Below are 14714 nucleotides of genomic sequence, written 5' to 3'. Positions count from 1 at the left end.
TTATTGTTATCAGCATCTCACTGCTGAGATAAACTGCATGTATCTGCGACAAAAATGTGGTTTATTTTTTTTTGTTATTTATTTCATCGGTCACATGTTCAGTGGAAATACAATGGTCCCCTTACTGCTCCTCATGCTGCTCCAAGAAACGCTGGCTGACAAAGGTAAGACAGATGTTTTAATATATTTATTTGAAGCCAGCTGTGATATACATTTTTGTTAATCCAAAACTAAAAGGAACAAGGTACCTGAAAACAAAAAACAACTATTATCTCATTACCTACATCAGTCATAACAGAGGTGAAACAGCACACAACAGAACTGGCCGAGAACTGGTTAGATGAGAGGAAAGGAAAAACAAGAAGAGCTTGTAACTTTACTCAGTGACAGTGACAAAAGTACTGTAATTCCACTTAAACTGAGATAGCACTGAAACTCCCCACACATTAACTGAGAAAAAATCCTGATAAACTAGATTTTCAGTGAGAACATTTGCAGCTGAATTTCTTGTGATCTTTCTGTTGAAATAAAGAAACTTACACAGAATTCCACGACATCTGAGAGTGATGTTTAACATTCTGAATGTAAGAATGAATAATGAGATTAGGGACGTAAATACTATTTAAGCCATCCATCTGTATTTAAATCAGTGTGTTATAAAACACGGATAGACAAAAGTTAGAAGTAAATAAGCTTCTCTCTTGAAGTATGTTTTACCTTTAGTAAAAGTCATTTAGCTTGCTGTTCATGTACCTCAGCCTGTGTCTGAAACTAAAAATCTAAAAATGCTGAACTTGTATATTCTGCTTGGAATTTCAGATTGACCTTACCATAAAATATCTATTAAACTATTAATGAAAGGGACACAATGTCTTTTTGGATAAGAAGTTCAAGCTCTGTAACAATTACAATATTAATGAGGAACTAATACAAACTCAGAAATACAGTGCCTTGCATAAGTATCCACCCCCCTTGAACTTTTCCACATTTTGTCATGTTTTAACCACAAATGTAAATGTATTTTATTGGGATTTAATGTGATAGACCAACACAAATTTTTTGGGTTTTTTTTACAAATAAAATACAGAAAAGTGTGGTGTGCAAAAGTGTTCACCCCCTTGAGTCAATATTTTGTGGAACCCACCTCGCTGAAATGACAGCCACGAGTCTTTTGGGATAAGTCTCTAACAGCGATGCACATATAGAGATTGAAATATTTGCCCATTCCTCCTTACAAAATAGCTTAAGCCTAGTCTGATTGGATAGAGAGTGTCTGTGAACAGCAATTTTCAAGTCTTACCAGAGATTCTCAAGTTGTTTTAGGTTTGGACTTTGACTGGGCTGTTCTAACACATGAATATTCTTTGATCTAAACCAGGGGTACTCAAATATAAATCTTAAAGGGCCACAAAGATTTTTTTCAATGACTCAAAGGTCCATGTATTGAGGTCGGTCAGGCCACGTGCAATAATACTGTAATATTCAAAACAAAATTTCCTTTTCATTCAAAACAACAAGAAAATTACGAACTAAAATATAATGTCATTTTCATTTCAACATAAATTAAAATACATAGTTGAATATTTCCTCTTTTTGTTTGCCTTCAAACATTGTGTCCATCACTTCAGTCACGCATTATTTTATTATTTCTGCATCTGAGAATGGCTTCTTGTGCTTACCCAAAATCCACACCACTCTAAGTGAGCACTCTGTTGCTTTTTGTTGTTGTGTCATAGATGTGACAAGAATCCTGCTTGCAGCTTGATATGACGATTTCAGTGCATTTACTTGTGTTGTGCTTACCTCTGAATTTTGAGGAAATGTCTCTTCAAAATTCCTATGCTTCGTCTCAAAATGCCGTTTCAAATTGGAAGTTTTAACAAGGATGATAAAAATTTTGGCACCGCGAGTGAAAGGGTGTTTGCCGGGAGAGACTCCCCGTCTGTAAAGCTCATGGTCTTACGAAGAAACATCTAATGAGTCTTAAACTGGATGTTATTAAATTACTCTCCGGAAATGTCCTATGACTGCTGTAGTGATAGCTATGTGGTCCTTGTCCTGGTTGGAGAGATAATAAATTCTAATGTTATCTCCCTACGTCTTTTAAAGGAGAACTTTGGTCGATTTAAACATGCAGCTTCATTGCTCAAGCTACCCTTGACTTGCGAGTACCGAAGACGCGAACAAATTTGGTCCAGCCATTACAGAGCTCCGTGAACGGAGATGTAGCATTGAACGCTAACTGCATGGGGTCAGAACTTCACGCTGTGTTTTAAGCATCTTAACATGCTCCACATCTCACACCAGAAGTTATGCAACATCAGCAGACACTTTAGCACACAGCACTGTAACGTGTATGACTCAAAATGAATAAAAAAGTAGTTAAAATAGTGTGTTTGTGCAAGGAGCTACTTACCTGTTTGTTGACATCCGCGTCTTCCGGTAGCTAGACCAAACTAGCGTATCCACCGAGTGTGCACTTAACAGGCTTAACAGGCTATTGTAAGGCTCATGGCTCATGACAGGTTGTAACATGGACATGTACATTATGAACATACACACGAAAATGCTGGAATACGTTTCCGTCTCCGCCAGTGAGGGAGTAAGTGCACGCTCGACGGATTGACTAGTTTGGTCTAGCTACCGGAACACACGGATGTCAACAAACAGGTAAGTAGCTCCTTGCACAAACACACTATTTTAACTACTTTTTTATTCATTTTGAGTCATACACGCTACAGTGCTGTGTGCTAAGGTGTCTGCTGATGTTGCATAACTTCTGGTATGAGATGTGGAGCATGTTAAGATGCTTAAAACACAGCGTGAAGTTCTGACCCCATGCAGATAGCGTTCAATGCTACATCTCCGTTCACGGAGCTCTGTAATGGCTGGACCAAATTTGTTTGCGTCTTTGGTACTCGCAAGTCAAGGGTAGCTTGAGCAATGAAGCTGCATGTTTAAATCGACCGAAGTTCTCCTTTAAGTGCCAACTTTCACTGTCCACTTTTTTTCAGCAAGTTACTTAGAACATGCCTTTTTCAATCTCTTACAACCGGTAAAATGACTACGTGAATTGCCCCGAAAGTGTGAAATTGTGCTCGCAGCAGTGAGTGACCCAGCTGTCTGTGTCAGGGCATGTGAGCGGAGCGGCGAGCGGGGAGCTGAGCGTGCGAAATATAGTTGGAGCGCAGAGCCAGTTTTAATCCAAAGGCCAGAGCAATGGTTCTGGTTCAGCTTCCCTGTCCCTGCTGAAGACAAGCATCCCCACAGCATGATGCTGCCACCACCATGTTTCATGGTGGCGATGGTGCGTTCAAGGTGATAGTTTTCTGCCACACATAGCATTTTGCATTTAGGCCAAAAATGTCAATTTTGGTCTCATCTGACCAGAGCACCTTCCTCCACATGTTTGTTGTGCCCCCCACATGGCTTGTGGCAAACTGCATGGCTTTGTTTCAACATTGCCTCTCTTCTTGCCACTCTTTCCTAAAGGCCCAATTTGTGGATTGCACGACTAATAGTTGTCCTGTGGACAGATTCTCCCACCTGAGCTGTGGATCTCTGCAGCTCCTCCAGAGTTATCATGGGCCTCTTGGCTGCTTCTCTGATCAATGCACTACTTGCCCGGCCTGTCAGTTTAGGTGGACGGCCATGTCTTGGTAGGTTTGCAGTTGTGCCATACTCTTTCCATTTTCAGGTGATGGATTGAACAGTGCTCTGTGAGATTTTCAAAGCTTGGGATATTTTTTCATATCCTAATCATGCTTTAAACTTCTCCACAACTCTATCCCTGACCTGTCTGGTGTGTTCCTTGGGCTTCATGATGCTGTTTGTTCACTAATGTTCTCTAGCAAACTTCTGAGTCTTTCACAGAACAGCTGTATTTACACTGATCTTAGATTACACACAGGTGGACTCCATTTACTAATTCGGTGACTTCTAAAGGCAACTGGTTGCACTGGATTTTATTTAAGGGTATCAGAGTAAAGGGGGTGAACACTTTTGCACACCACACTTTTCAGTTTTTTATTTGTAAAAAAAAAATTAAAACCATGTATCATTTTCCTTCCACTTCACGATTATGCTACACTTTGTGTTGGTCTATCACATAAAATCCCCCCAAAAATACATTTACATTTGTGGTTAAAATGTGACAAAATGTGGAAAAGTTCAAGAGGGGTGAATACTTTTACCAGGCACTGTATGTATTTTCCATAATTGGATAAACAAGCTGTTGTTAGGGGAAAAGAGGGTCCCAAGAACACTGTCTGAAGCTAGAAAAGTGGCAGGGTCCACCACATATAAAAAAGTAAAACAGCATGATATTGTGTTGCCCTCTGAGGTCAGTTTGTTTATTCAGTTTATTTAGTCATGAAAACAAGGAGTGTTTGTTTATTTGGTGTGTTTAAGCAGAAAAGAAGCAGCCAATGAAGCTCTTTGTCTTCTCACTAAATTTTTGTTCCCCAAAACTATATAGTGCACCTTTAACTCAGAAAAACTAAATCAACTCAAACAAGATTTTTTGTGAGAACTTGGAATTCTTTACAATAAAACATCTAGTAAACCATGATTTAAGACTGCGACTGAAGACATGTCAGATACAGAAAATTGCATTTGTGCCTTTTCCTTCTGTTTCTGTCTCCAGTTTATCTCCACTTTTTAAATAGTAGCATTCGTGTTAACATGACGGGGGTTGACATCGTAGATGACCTATCTGGTAATGTCGAATGTGTGGCGGGAGATCTTCAATGTTTCTTTCACTGTGTTGAGTTCAAGAGCATGCCATGGTTCAATGGATCATCTGTTTACTTAGAGGCTGATGTGAATAACCTTACTGACAAGATCGTCTACAGCTTTTCTGAAAGTAAGTGTACTGTACCTCAAATAGATCGTTGACTCTGTACATACAGGTCTCAGAAACTGCAGTACAGTCCGTACAGACATGAATGTTGTTGTTGAGATTCTGATTAATATCCATCCACAACTACTATCCCCAAAATCAGGGTGGTTTTACTTTGTGTCTGCTTCTCAAGTCTGATTCCTCTCTCACTTTTCAGATAGAGGAAAGTGCACTCTATACCCCTGTAAGGCAAATATTATTTTACCCCTGATTACTCTACTGGATGGAAATAGCTTTTATCAAAAGGAAATTATATATCTCCACTCCGCACGGGATTCATGTCCACAGCTCTTCAGTAGCAGCTCTGAGGTCAACACATCCTTTATCAAGTAAGTTTCAGACCTGTTGCAGGTGCTCCTTTGTCTGCTGCTCCGTAGACTTATACATTACTTCACACTGTTTCTGTCTGTCAGTCTCAATCTCAATAACAACAAAACAATTGTTACAGACATTCATGGTTCCCAGAGGATGAATGGAGGCTGGGAAAAAAAAATTCATCTCTCACTTTTGGTTTCTTCCCCTGCTGTCAGATATCAGAGGTCAAAAACATGACAGATTTAGTATCTTCTTCGTGGGCCTACCCAAACTTCTAATCACAACTCTGACCAACACACAAGACTAAGATGAAGAATTTTTCCTTTTTTTTTGTCCGTTCAGGAACAATTCTTTATGAACGTTGGCCTAAAGCAGCAGATGCAGTGCAAATTGAGAATTCATACAATACAAGTAACAATCAATAAATAAATCAAATTATGTTGCCCTCCAGTTATAATTGTGTATTCTACAATGTCACCCATTACTGCAGGTTAAGGTCGGTAGATGGCCTTCATATCAAAGGGAAAAAAAACTTTAACACAGCACCAGATTAAAAAGATCAGATAAATGAAGAATAACATGTAATTTAACTCCCTTGTTTTATTAGTTATCGACATTTTAAAGACCTCTATACCTGCAGTACTCTCACAGCCCACTTGAGGGCACCTGACATACATTACAGGATATAGATGCACTTTAACATCAGTGTCACAGAATGTTACTGATAGAAATATGTTTTTTACTGGAAGAACAAAAGCCTCTTCTCTCCTCTTTCTTGAATTTAAAAGCATCCTTGATAATGGCCAACCTTGATCAGTCTCTGGGTCAGGAGTTGATGGCAAGAAGAAGCTTTATTAACAGAATCGAAAGCACTCAATGTGAAAATCACAAGGAACATGAGGAAACTGCATGAAATAACATTCTAAAAATGTATCTCTAAATATATAAACTATAACCTCAGTAAATTGCCAAACTGTGATGATGAGAAGATGGTGAAGAGAAATTAACAATTCAAATCCAAATGAATTCCTTCTTATTGTCCCTGTGTAGTGTGGAAAGGCAGATAATCCATAACATCATGGGAGCAACCCAGCTAGAGGCTGGAGGCTCCAAACACTATAACCTGAAGGTCCTGTCTCTGAATGTGACCAACGTCAGTGAGGCTGACCACAACTTTCGGGAAACTAACTCCTTAATATCGATGGATGCTCCACAGGTACATGAGCTGTTTGGAATGATAAATGGTGCTGTCGTAATTTTTGGCTGTGCTGTGTCAATTTTGTTTTAAAGGATAGCTCCACCAATTTTACACATTAGGTCTTACATGTGTGAAAATAGTGATATAAAGCTATTTGTGGCAGCAGAGGAAAATTCATGTAATCTGATAAATTGCCTTCAGTGATATCACTCATTGTGGGTAATTTAGGCAATAGGTTTTAAAAAGCAGTCAACTGGTCTAGCATTGCACTACTATGATGCTGTTCGACTCATTGTGGCAGTTTAAAAGTATTTGATGAAAATCGACATAGTAGGACCAGAGATACAACCTTTTTATTCCACACATTCTTCTGCCTTTTGAGAACCCGGCACCTTTATTACCCATAATGCACCAAAGCCACTGAGTATCATACTGGAGGCAGTGAATCAGATTACATTCAGCTTCCTCTGGAGCCACAAAAGGCTTTATACTACTTTCTTCACATATGCAGAAGTAGTCCCCAAGACCTGTAAACACAATTTAATGTGTAAAATGTGGTGTAGCTACCCTTTAATTGGAAACCACAGACTTCCTTAGTTTGACATCTTCTTATTCCCACTGTTAGCTGCTGCCTCAGAACAAGTCAACCATCCCTGACGTTTGGTTGCCTGTGGAGGCCCTGACGAAGAAGAGCATCATTGGTTTGGTCAGCTACATGCAGCACAGCCAGTTCCAAGTACATCCTTTATCCAATTTACTCCAATACACATTCAAGCTGTCATGACACAATCTCTAATTTACATTTATATTTAGCATGGTTATGTTCTTAGTATATGAATATATATTTTATAGTGCTCTGTGTTTCTCTTCATGACTGCACTGAAACTGTTTCCTCATTAGTTTGGTGATGGAGTTATCTCATCAATGGTTCTCAGGATAGAGGTACTTGGGGAAAGTCTCCATAATCTCAAGAGCCATATCAAGATGATCTTCAGAAACATGGATGTAAGTCTATTTTTGCATGCATGCTGTGCTATTTTATGATGTATAGCAAATGGTAGGCATTGCTGATGCAGCATTTTAGAGAGTTGGTCATTGGTAAATTTGGTTTAAAGTTAGTTGCACCTCAATGATACTATCTGAGCAATTTCACTCTGAGCAATTTCAGATCTGCAGTTCATCAAACTCCAAGTCAATGTTAATCAGATCTAAAGGACTATGTGTTTATTGATATTCATTGATAAGTGGATCCCTTTTGAGGGCGTAATCACGATGGGATGATGTATAAAAACAGAATGTTCAAATTTTTCTGATGATTTTTTAAATATATATATGTGTGTATATATATATATATATATATATATATATATATATATATATATATATATATATATATATATACATATATATATATATATATATACATATATATATATATATATATATATATATATATAGGGGAAACAAATGATTTCTGAAGGAATTTATTACATGCCCTCTGGGACATTCGTGAAACCACTGTTGGTAAACATAGCTTTTTTGCAAGAGATTGCATTCTGTTTTCATTTCCCTTATGCAGTGTCTCAACTTTTTTGGAAACTGGGTGAATTGAACTAATTTTACTGAATTTTATAACAATTTTGTGCCACTAGGGTTTTATTTCAACCACCTTAGACAAGATAAGCTTCTTTGACTTCTTCTTTTGGCTGGGCAGCTTCTTGTATTTTTCAACGTAGCTCCAAATGTTTGTTGTTTTACAGAATGACTCATGGCTTCAGTGTCACTACTTTGATGAACGTCATCTAAGTGGTAGGTGTTTATTAGTTTTAGCTTACAGTATAAACAGAAAAACATTCAAATTGTATTGTTACTGTATTGTTACTATTTATCATTTTTATTACATTTATCACTCTTTGACAAATTGAAGAAAATATAAAGGTCCCATAATACGTTAGTCATTGAGGTGTACTGATTAATATATTTTAGGTGATTTTTTCGTAGAAGTTGCACCTGCCCACAACAACACCACTATGGAAAGAGACAAAGACATTCTTAGAAAGACATTCAAGTTTGTTGCTGGAAATCACATCACACTGTTCAGTCCTTTAAGATCAGTTTGTTTATTCAGTCATGAATATGAAGAAAGTTTGAAAAGAAATTAATCAATGAAAATCTGCCTCTTCCCAAAACTACTAAGTGCATCCTTAAGGTCTCTTTTAGGGCCCCTGAAAATCCCTGCCTGCTCTAATTGGTCAACTATAACAAGCCTGAGCAGGCACCGTCCACTGTCTTTTCACATCCGTTCTACCGGTGTTTTTGAAACCACCAACCACAGCTGGTTCTTTGGGGCTAACTAGCAGTGACTGTATTCGTGTGACATCCAACCCCACAAGTTGTAAGACCTCACAACTCATTTAAGGGCACAGTCTATGAGGATGGGCTTTTTGCATTTCTACATGGACTGAGCGTTTTCACACTTTGACATAAGTCATATAGCACCTTCACCTGCTTATAACTTAAAAAAGACATGGAACCTCACTTTCCGAATATGATCCTTTAAACTTTGTCAGTTTTTAAAAAATGAATGCAGGATACATCTTAAGACAGCTTCACAATCGTGTGTAGAGTATCAATGTTTTATCAGCCATAAATTATCTATGTTAAAATGTCATTTTTAAGTCAAACAGTGTACAGATCACGTATGAAACCTAATAGAAACTGGAGCAATTTCATACATACATTGATATATGTCCAGCCCATACAAATATGTATGTTTATGTATCTTAGTAACATATTTTGGCATGTGTCACATACTGTATATAATCATTTATACATATTACATATATGTATTTGTATAAATGTACACACCAGCTATATACACATGCATAGAATGTTATGGAAAATGCATCATTCTTTTAATACATGTGTTTACTAATTCTATTATTGGCATTTCATATATGTTAAAGACATGTCTTTACATATTAATCACATATTGTTAACATGTATGGCTGCAGCATATAATACCATATAAAAAAATCAATGTATAACCATTTTTCATATATGTACATATACAAATGTTATTTCATTGTGATTAAATATATATCATAAACGTATATCTCCAAATATCCAAGCATGTATGTATGTTACAATCATATAATGCCTTTGAGGTAACATATTTGCAGGATCACTCTTGATATAGGCTGAATTATGCCGTGTATATTGTATGGAAAGAGAACATTTTAATTTGCATGACGAGAAATTTAATGACATAAGGTGGAGTATTTATTTTCATGTGTCAAGGTTGCACTAGATGATAAAATAATTTTCACACCATTCCTTTTTTCACATGAAAAGTTTTCTGTGTGATTGTCTATAGTCTAATGGTATGCCTTTTGTATACCTTGTCCATCTAGAGAATTGTCAAAAAGTGAATTAGCAGAATTAGGCCTGATTAAGTTAACTAAATTCTGCTGTTTCCCTGCCAGTCCCAGGAAAAAGGTGGAAAACAGATGGATGTCAGACACTCAACATTACCAATAATAATCAGACTGACATTATTTGCAACTGTAACCATGCAACGCCATTTGCTGTCCTACTGGTAAGGAGACACACTTGATTGGACTGACTTGTTCCTGATGAAATATTTACCAATGAGTCAAGGCTTTATTAATTTGGCATCTTTCATACAAGACATAAACACAGCAGATTATCATGTTATCTTTGATCATCTTTATTCCGTATTGTAACCACTATCAAATTGTTTCTGTAGATCAGAGAAAACATTTCAGGAATCCACTGGAAAATACTGTCATACATCAGTTACACAGGCTGCGGCCTGTCTGCCTTCTTCACTGCTTTGTCCCTTGTGATGTATGTCTTCAGCCGGTATGTATACATGTAATCTAAGCTTTTTTTTCAGACCAGATGATAGCTGATGTCCAAAAAATGGCACTGACATCAGACATCAATTAAACACTACTAGTACTGCTGGTAGTCTCAGTGTTGTCTATACGCAGAGGCAGATTACGTCATCACATGAAGCACCAAACACAACCTTACTGATTATCATAAAACACTGATCTTGCCTGTGCTGGTATTCTTGTCATGCCCTGTTTCCATTCGTTCCCTCCTGCAGAAACCACAAAATGGATTACTCCATCTCTATCCATGTATCTCTTAGCGGGGCCCTGTTACTGCTCAATACAACCTTCCTACTGACCGAGTGGGGGGCGACAGTGAAGCCAGACTGGGTGTGTGTGTTTATCGCAGCGCTAATGCATTATTCCTTGCTCTGCTGTTTCACTTGGATGGCTATAGAGGCACTTCACCTCTATCTACTGCTGATAAAGGTGTTTAACACCTACTACAAACACTACCTGGTCAAGTTGTCTCTGGCTGGTTGGGGTGAGTGCTGCAAGAGCATCTACTGTATGATACATGCTTGGGTTTTGTGTGATGACTCAAATGATGACGGCAGTTAAACTTAGAATAAGGACAGGAAGCCCCAAGAACATGTTCGGTTTTTCAGAATGACTGATAAACAAATGAAAATCCACTGAGCTGTCACTGAAAGACACTGACCTAGAGGATAGCTGGACTTTATCCTTCAAATGTAATTGTTTAACATCTTTCAAGGGTACTCAACACTTGGTAAATATCCCTAAAAACCTGATGATCATTTCCCTTTTTTGTTTTAGATGACTGATTCTGCTATCAAACTCCATTGTAGTGTCGCTATAGATATCTTGATGGGATTCCTTATAATTAACATGTTGTTAAACCGTGTGTGTGTGTGTGTGTGTGTGTGTGTGTGTGTGTCTTTACATGTGATTCTCAGGGATCCCTGGTGTAATTGTGGCAGTCTCTCTGGGATTGAAGGACTTCAAACAGTTCTATGGAGTTACACAACTGAACATGGCCAATACCAACCAAACTAGCGCCATGTAAGCAAATCCTGACTGTGTTCAATAAATTGATAATTTCTGTTGTCATATTTTGGGTAGGACAATAGAAATAATCAACTTTAGCACCATGAATCCAAAGCATTTAAAAGAAAAATCCCAATCTGATCACATACAATCACAGAGCATGGGAAGTATTGCATTTATGTCCTCCATACATGATAATCGTTCATATAATTATGTTTGTATTATAGGGTTTTGGCTGTTTTCATATGGCTTTAGTACAAAATGTTCTTGTACATGATTTGTACACAAGATTATTCTGCATATGACATCTCAATATCACATTTATACAGTACATACACAGGTACATACATGCATACAATGTTCACACACATAAAATACATACACATAGCCTGCATATGCATATGTTCATACATTCAAACATACATATAAACATTCTTACACACACACACACGTATATATGTACATACATACACGCAAATACATACAAATATTCATGCAGACATACACACATACATACATGCACACACAAACATTCAGATATTGTCAGGACTGGGCAAAATGAGGACTCAGATGCAGACAGAGAACGGTGAATACAGGCTTTTATTCTGAAATTCTTCGTATCTAATTCAGATAGATAAAGTGATAACCAAACAGACTATAAACTCTGAACTTGTCTGCTCAGACGAGGATCTAACAACAAGAACAAACACGGCACAAGGCATAAAAACAATAAACAGAAAATCGCTCCAGAGGGAGGAAAAACAAAAGGCAATATCTACACTGATCTGAATAAAAACGAATAATTTATGAAATGTTACACAATAGAAAATCTCTCAAAATGAGGAAAAAGCAAATGGCTATAAACAGAAACTACACTACACAGAGCTAAGAAAACTACAAATCAAAAACGCTCCAGAAGGAGGAAAAACAATAGCTCTTATATAGGGTATATGATATACATATCAGGGTAGGGGACACAGGTGGAAAAAATCAGGGATCAGGGGAGACGTCAGACCAGTGACACAAGAGGAAGGGCAAGTGACCTGAAATGAGAGGAGAGTTACTTTTCAAAATAAAACGTGAAATTCACAAGACAGAAAACCCAAGACAGGACAGCCCTCACCGCGGTGTGACATATATAACCATTCATACATACATACATACACACATACACACATTTTTAAATACAACCGATGTGCATACAAACATACATAAATACATACACACCTGCATACATACGTTTAGAAAAAAAAACATGAATTCATACATACATAAATATATACAAACATACGTACATACATACCTGCATACATACATTCATACAAACATACATGCACATACACACATATATACATTTATAAATACAAAATGGGTACATACATTCATACATACAGTACATCAGATGAGTATATGCATGCACTCATTCATTCATACATAACTACATCCATACATATAAATATAAATATAAATATAAATATAAGATACATTGGGATAAAATCAATATCTTGGTTCATTTGACAACACCTGTAAGCACTGGCTGTAACATTAAGTGTGATTTACTGCAACAAAAAATATTAACATGCGAGTGAAAGTAAACTCAATCCAGCCAGGAAATGGCGGACTATTATTTGATACAGAATTAATTATAAATGTTACAAATGTTACAAATTACAAATACATTGAATGCCAACTATTAAAAATATCAAACCCAGAATTTCATTTCATAAAAATCTTTGAAACTTTAAATATGAGACAGTGTTTCTGTTCCTTTCAAAGACAAGTATTTATTTATCCTGTATACATGGATATTCGCCGTCTTTTCTTCCATGTTGTCAAACTGTATTCTGACTGTCCATTGGGTTTCCTGCCTGTCTAACAGCTGCTGGATCACAGATGAGTCCTTCTTCTACTCCCTGACCTTGGTGTATTTCACCCTTATATTCATCTTCAACACTGGCATATTGATGACAGTGGCCTCTAGCATCTGTAAGATGAAACAGGCATTCAGGAGCAACTCAAAGCTTGGAGGCAAGGCTGAGGGAAAGACTTGGGGAGATCCACAGAGGTTCAGAGAGTCCTGCAGGAGTGGCCTCACCATTTTAGGTCTTACCTGCTTGATGGGGACTACCTGGGGCCTGGCCTTCCTGGGTTCAGGATACATCAACTACCCCATCCTCTATCTTTTCTGCATCCTCAACTCCACACAAGGTCTGCAGTCATGTCTGTCTCTGTTAAAAAATGTTTTATGCCTTAAGTTTGTTTGTTAATTTTACCTTTGACAAGATTAGAATTCAATTCATGCTGTCTCTCTGTCAAGGTTTCTTTATCTTTCTGTGGATCTGTCTGTCAGCCAAGAAGCAGAGGAAGAGAGATATGGAGGACAGAATGAGTTCATCTCCTGGCAAGACTTCAGGAACCAAATCTGATTAGATCCCCTTTCCTGCCATTAGTCCAGATGTTAAAGTGCACTTTACTGATAGCAATCCCACTTCCTTTATCCATAGCAGCTGTAACTCACACATATAAAAGTCATGTAATTAATTAGGTCTCTGTTTCTCTGTACCATTAAAACTGTCCTAACATAAACACATAAAAACATTAGCTTTAGGTTCTGTCAGCTTAAAGTCAATCCTGTCATTAAGATAAACCGGTTTGCTACTGAATGTTGTACATTTGTTTTTTGAATAAAGTTATAATTTATCAGTGTAGAGCAATGGTCTCATGTTGCCAATCATTGTAGTCATATGAGTTGGTGTTATGAATCATTGAAGTCATATCATTGAATTATTTATTTTCATTTCCCCATCTGCGCTGCCAGTTTTGGAAAATAGTATGTTGTGCAGGTCTAAGTTTCGCTTCCACTTGTGTCAGTTGACTTGTTGACCATTGTGACTTGACTTTTTTTGTCATTGTGACATTTGTAGACTTCCTCTTTTCTCAAAGTTCTTTTGTCAAAGTCTAAGTCTAGTAAGATATTCAAATAACTTCTTTCTTTGAACAGTTAGAGTCTTATTTTAAGTAATAGATTATTGATTTCCTGTTTTTCAGTCATAACCTGTTAAAACAAATAAATGATGAGAGTTTGTCTTCAGATTAAGCTCCCATACTGATTTACTAATAATGTATTAATCCACAACGTGACATTTCATTCTCTCTTTAGCAGGGACATGCACATGATTATAGAGGGGCAGGGGCTCAAAGTCAAGAAAGGCCAGGACGTGCGCACGCACAGCGCGCACCAATTTCTTTTCAGGCCTTAATAACACAATATGTAGATTAATTAATGTAAAAATAATAAACAAAGTACTCATAGAAAACTAACTACTTAGCTGTGTAACCTGTGTAGCTGTGAGTGATATGCAATTGCCATTTC

The 14714-nt window shown here is 37.3% G+C and overlaps 1 protein-coding gene across 1 annotated transcript; it reads left to right on the top strand.

Annotated features, from left to right (window-relative positions):
- The first annotated feature begins 109 nt into the window (after window positions 1-109).
- LOC115580381 (adhesion G-protein coupled receptor G2-like) lies at window positions 110-14427 on the top strand. The gene is made up of 13 exons (XM_030414667.1): window positions 110-164; window positions 4646-4864; window positions 5058-5229; window positions 6266-6431; window positions 7039-7149; window positions 7314-7418; window positions 8174-8222; window positions 9899-10011; window positions 10183-10298; window positions 10549-10817; window positions 11251-11356; window positions 13221-13549; window positions 13659-14427. The coding sequence occupies exons 1-13, from the start codon at window positions 113-115 to the stop codon at window positions 13769-13771; spliced, it is 1920 nt and encodes a 639-aa protein (XP_030270527.1). The 5' UTR covers window positions 110-112; the 3' UTR covers window positions 13772-14427.
- The last annotated feature ends 287 nt before the right edge of the window (window positions 14428-14714 follow it).

The sequence above is a fragment of the Sparus aurata genome, chromosome 4, assembly GCF_900880675.1.
Source record: "Sparus aurata chromosome 4, fSpaAur1.1, whole genome shotgun sequence".
NCBI classification, from domain to species: Eukaryota; Metazoa; Chordata; class Actinopteri; order Spariformes; family Sparidae; genus Sparus; species Sparus aurata.
This window is presented reverse-complemented; position numbering and strand designations above follow the sequence as displayed.

Coding starts and splice junctions, on each gene's coding strand:
- LOC115580381 (XM_030414667.1), top strand. CDS start 113: ATGGTCCCCTTACTGCTCCTCATGCTGCTCCAAGAAACGCTGGCTGAC. Junction 165..4,645: donor AGAAACGCTGGCTGACAAAG/GTAAGACAGATG, acceptor TTCTGTCTCCAG/TTTATCTCCACTTTTTAAAT. Junction 10,818..11,250: donor GTTGTCTCTGGCTGGTTGGG/GTGAGTGCTGCA, acceptor TGTGATTCTCAG/GGATCCCTGGTGTAATTGTG.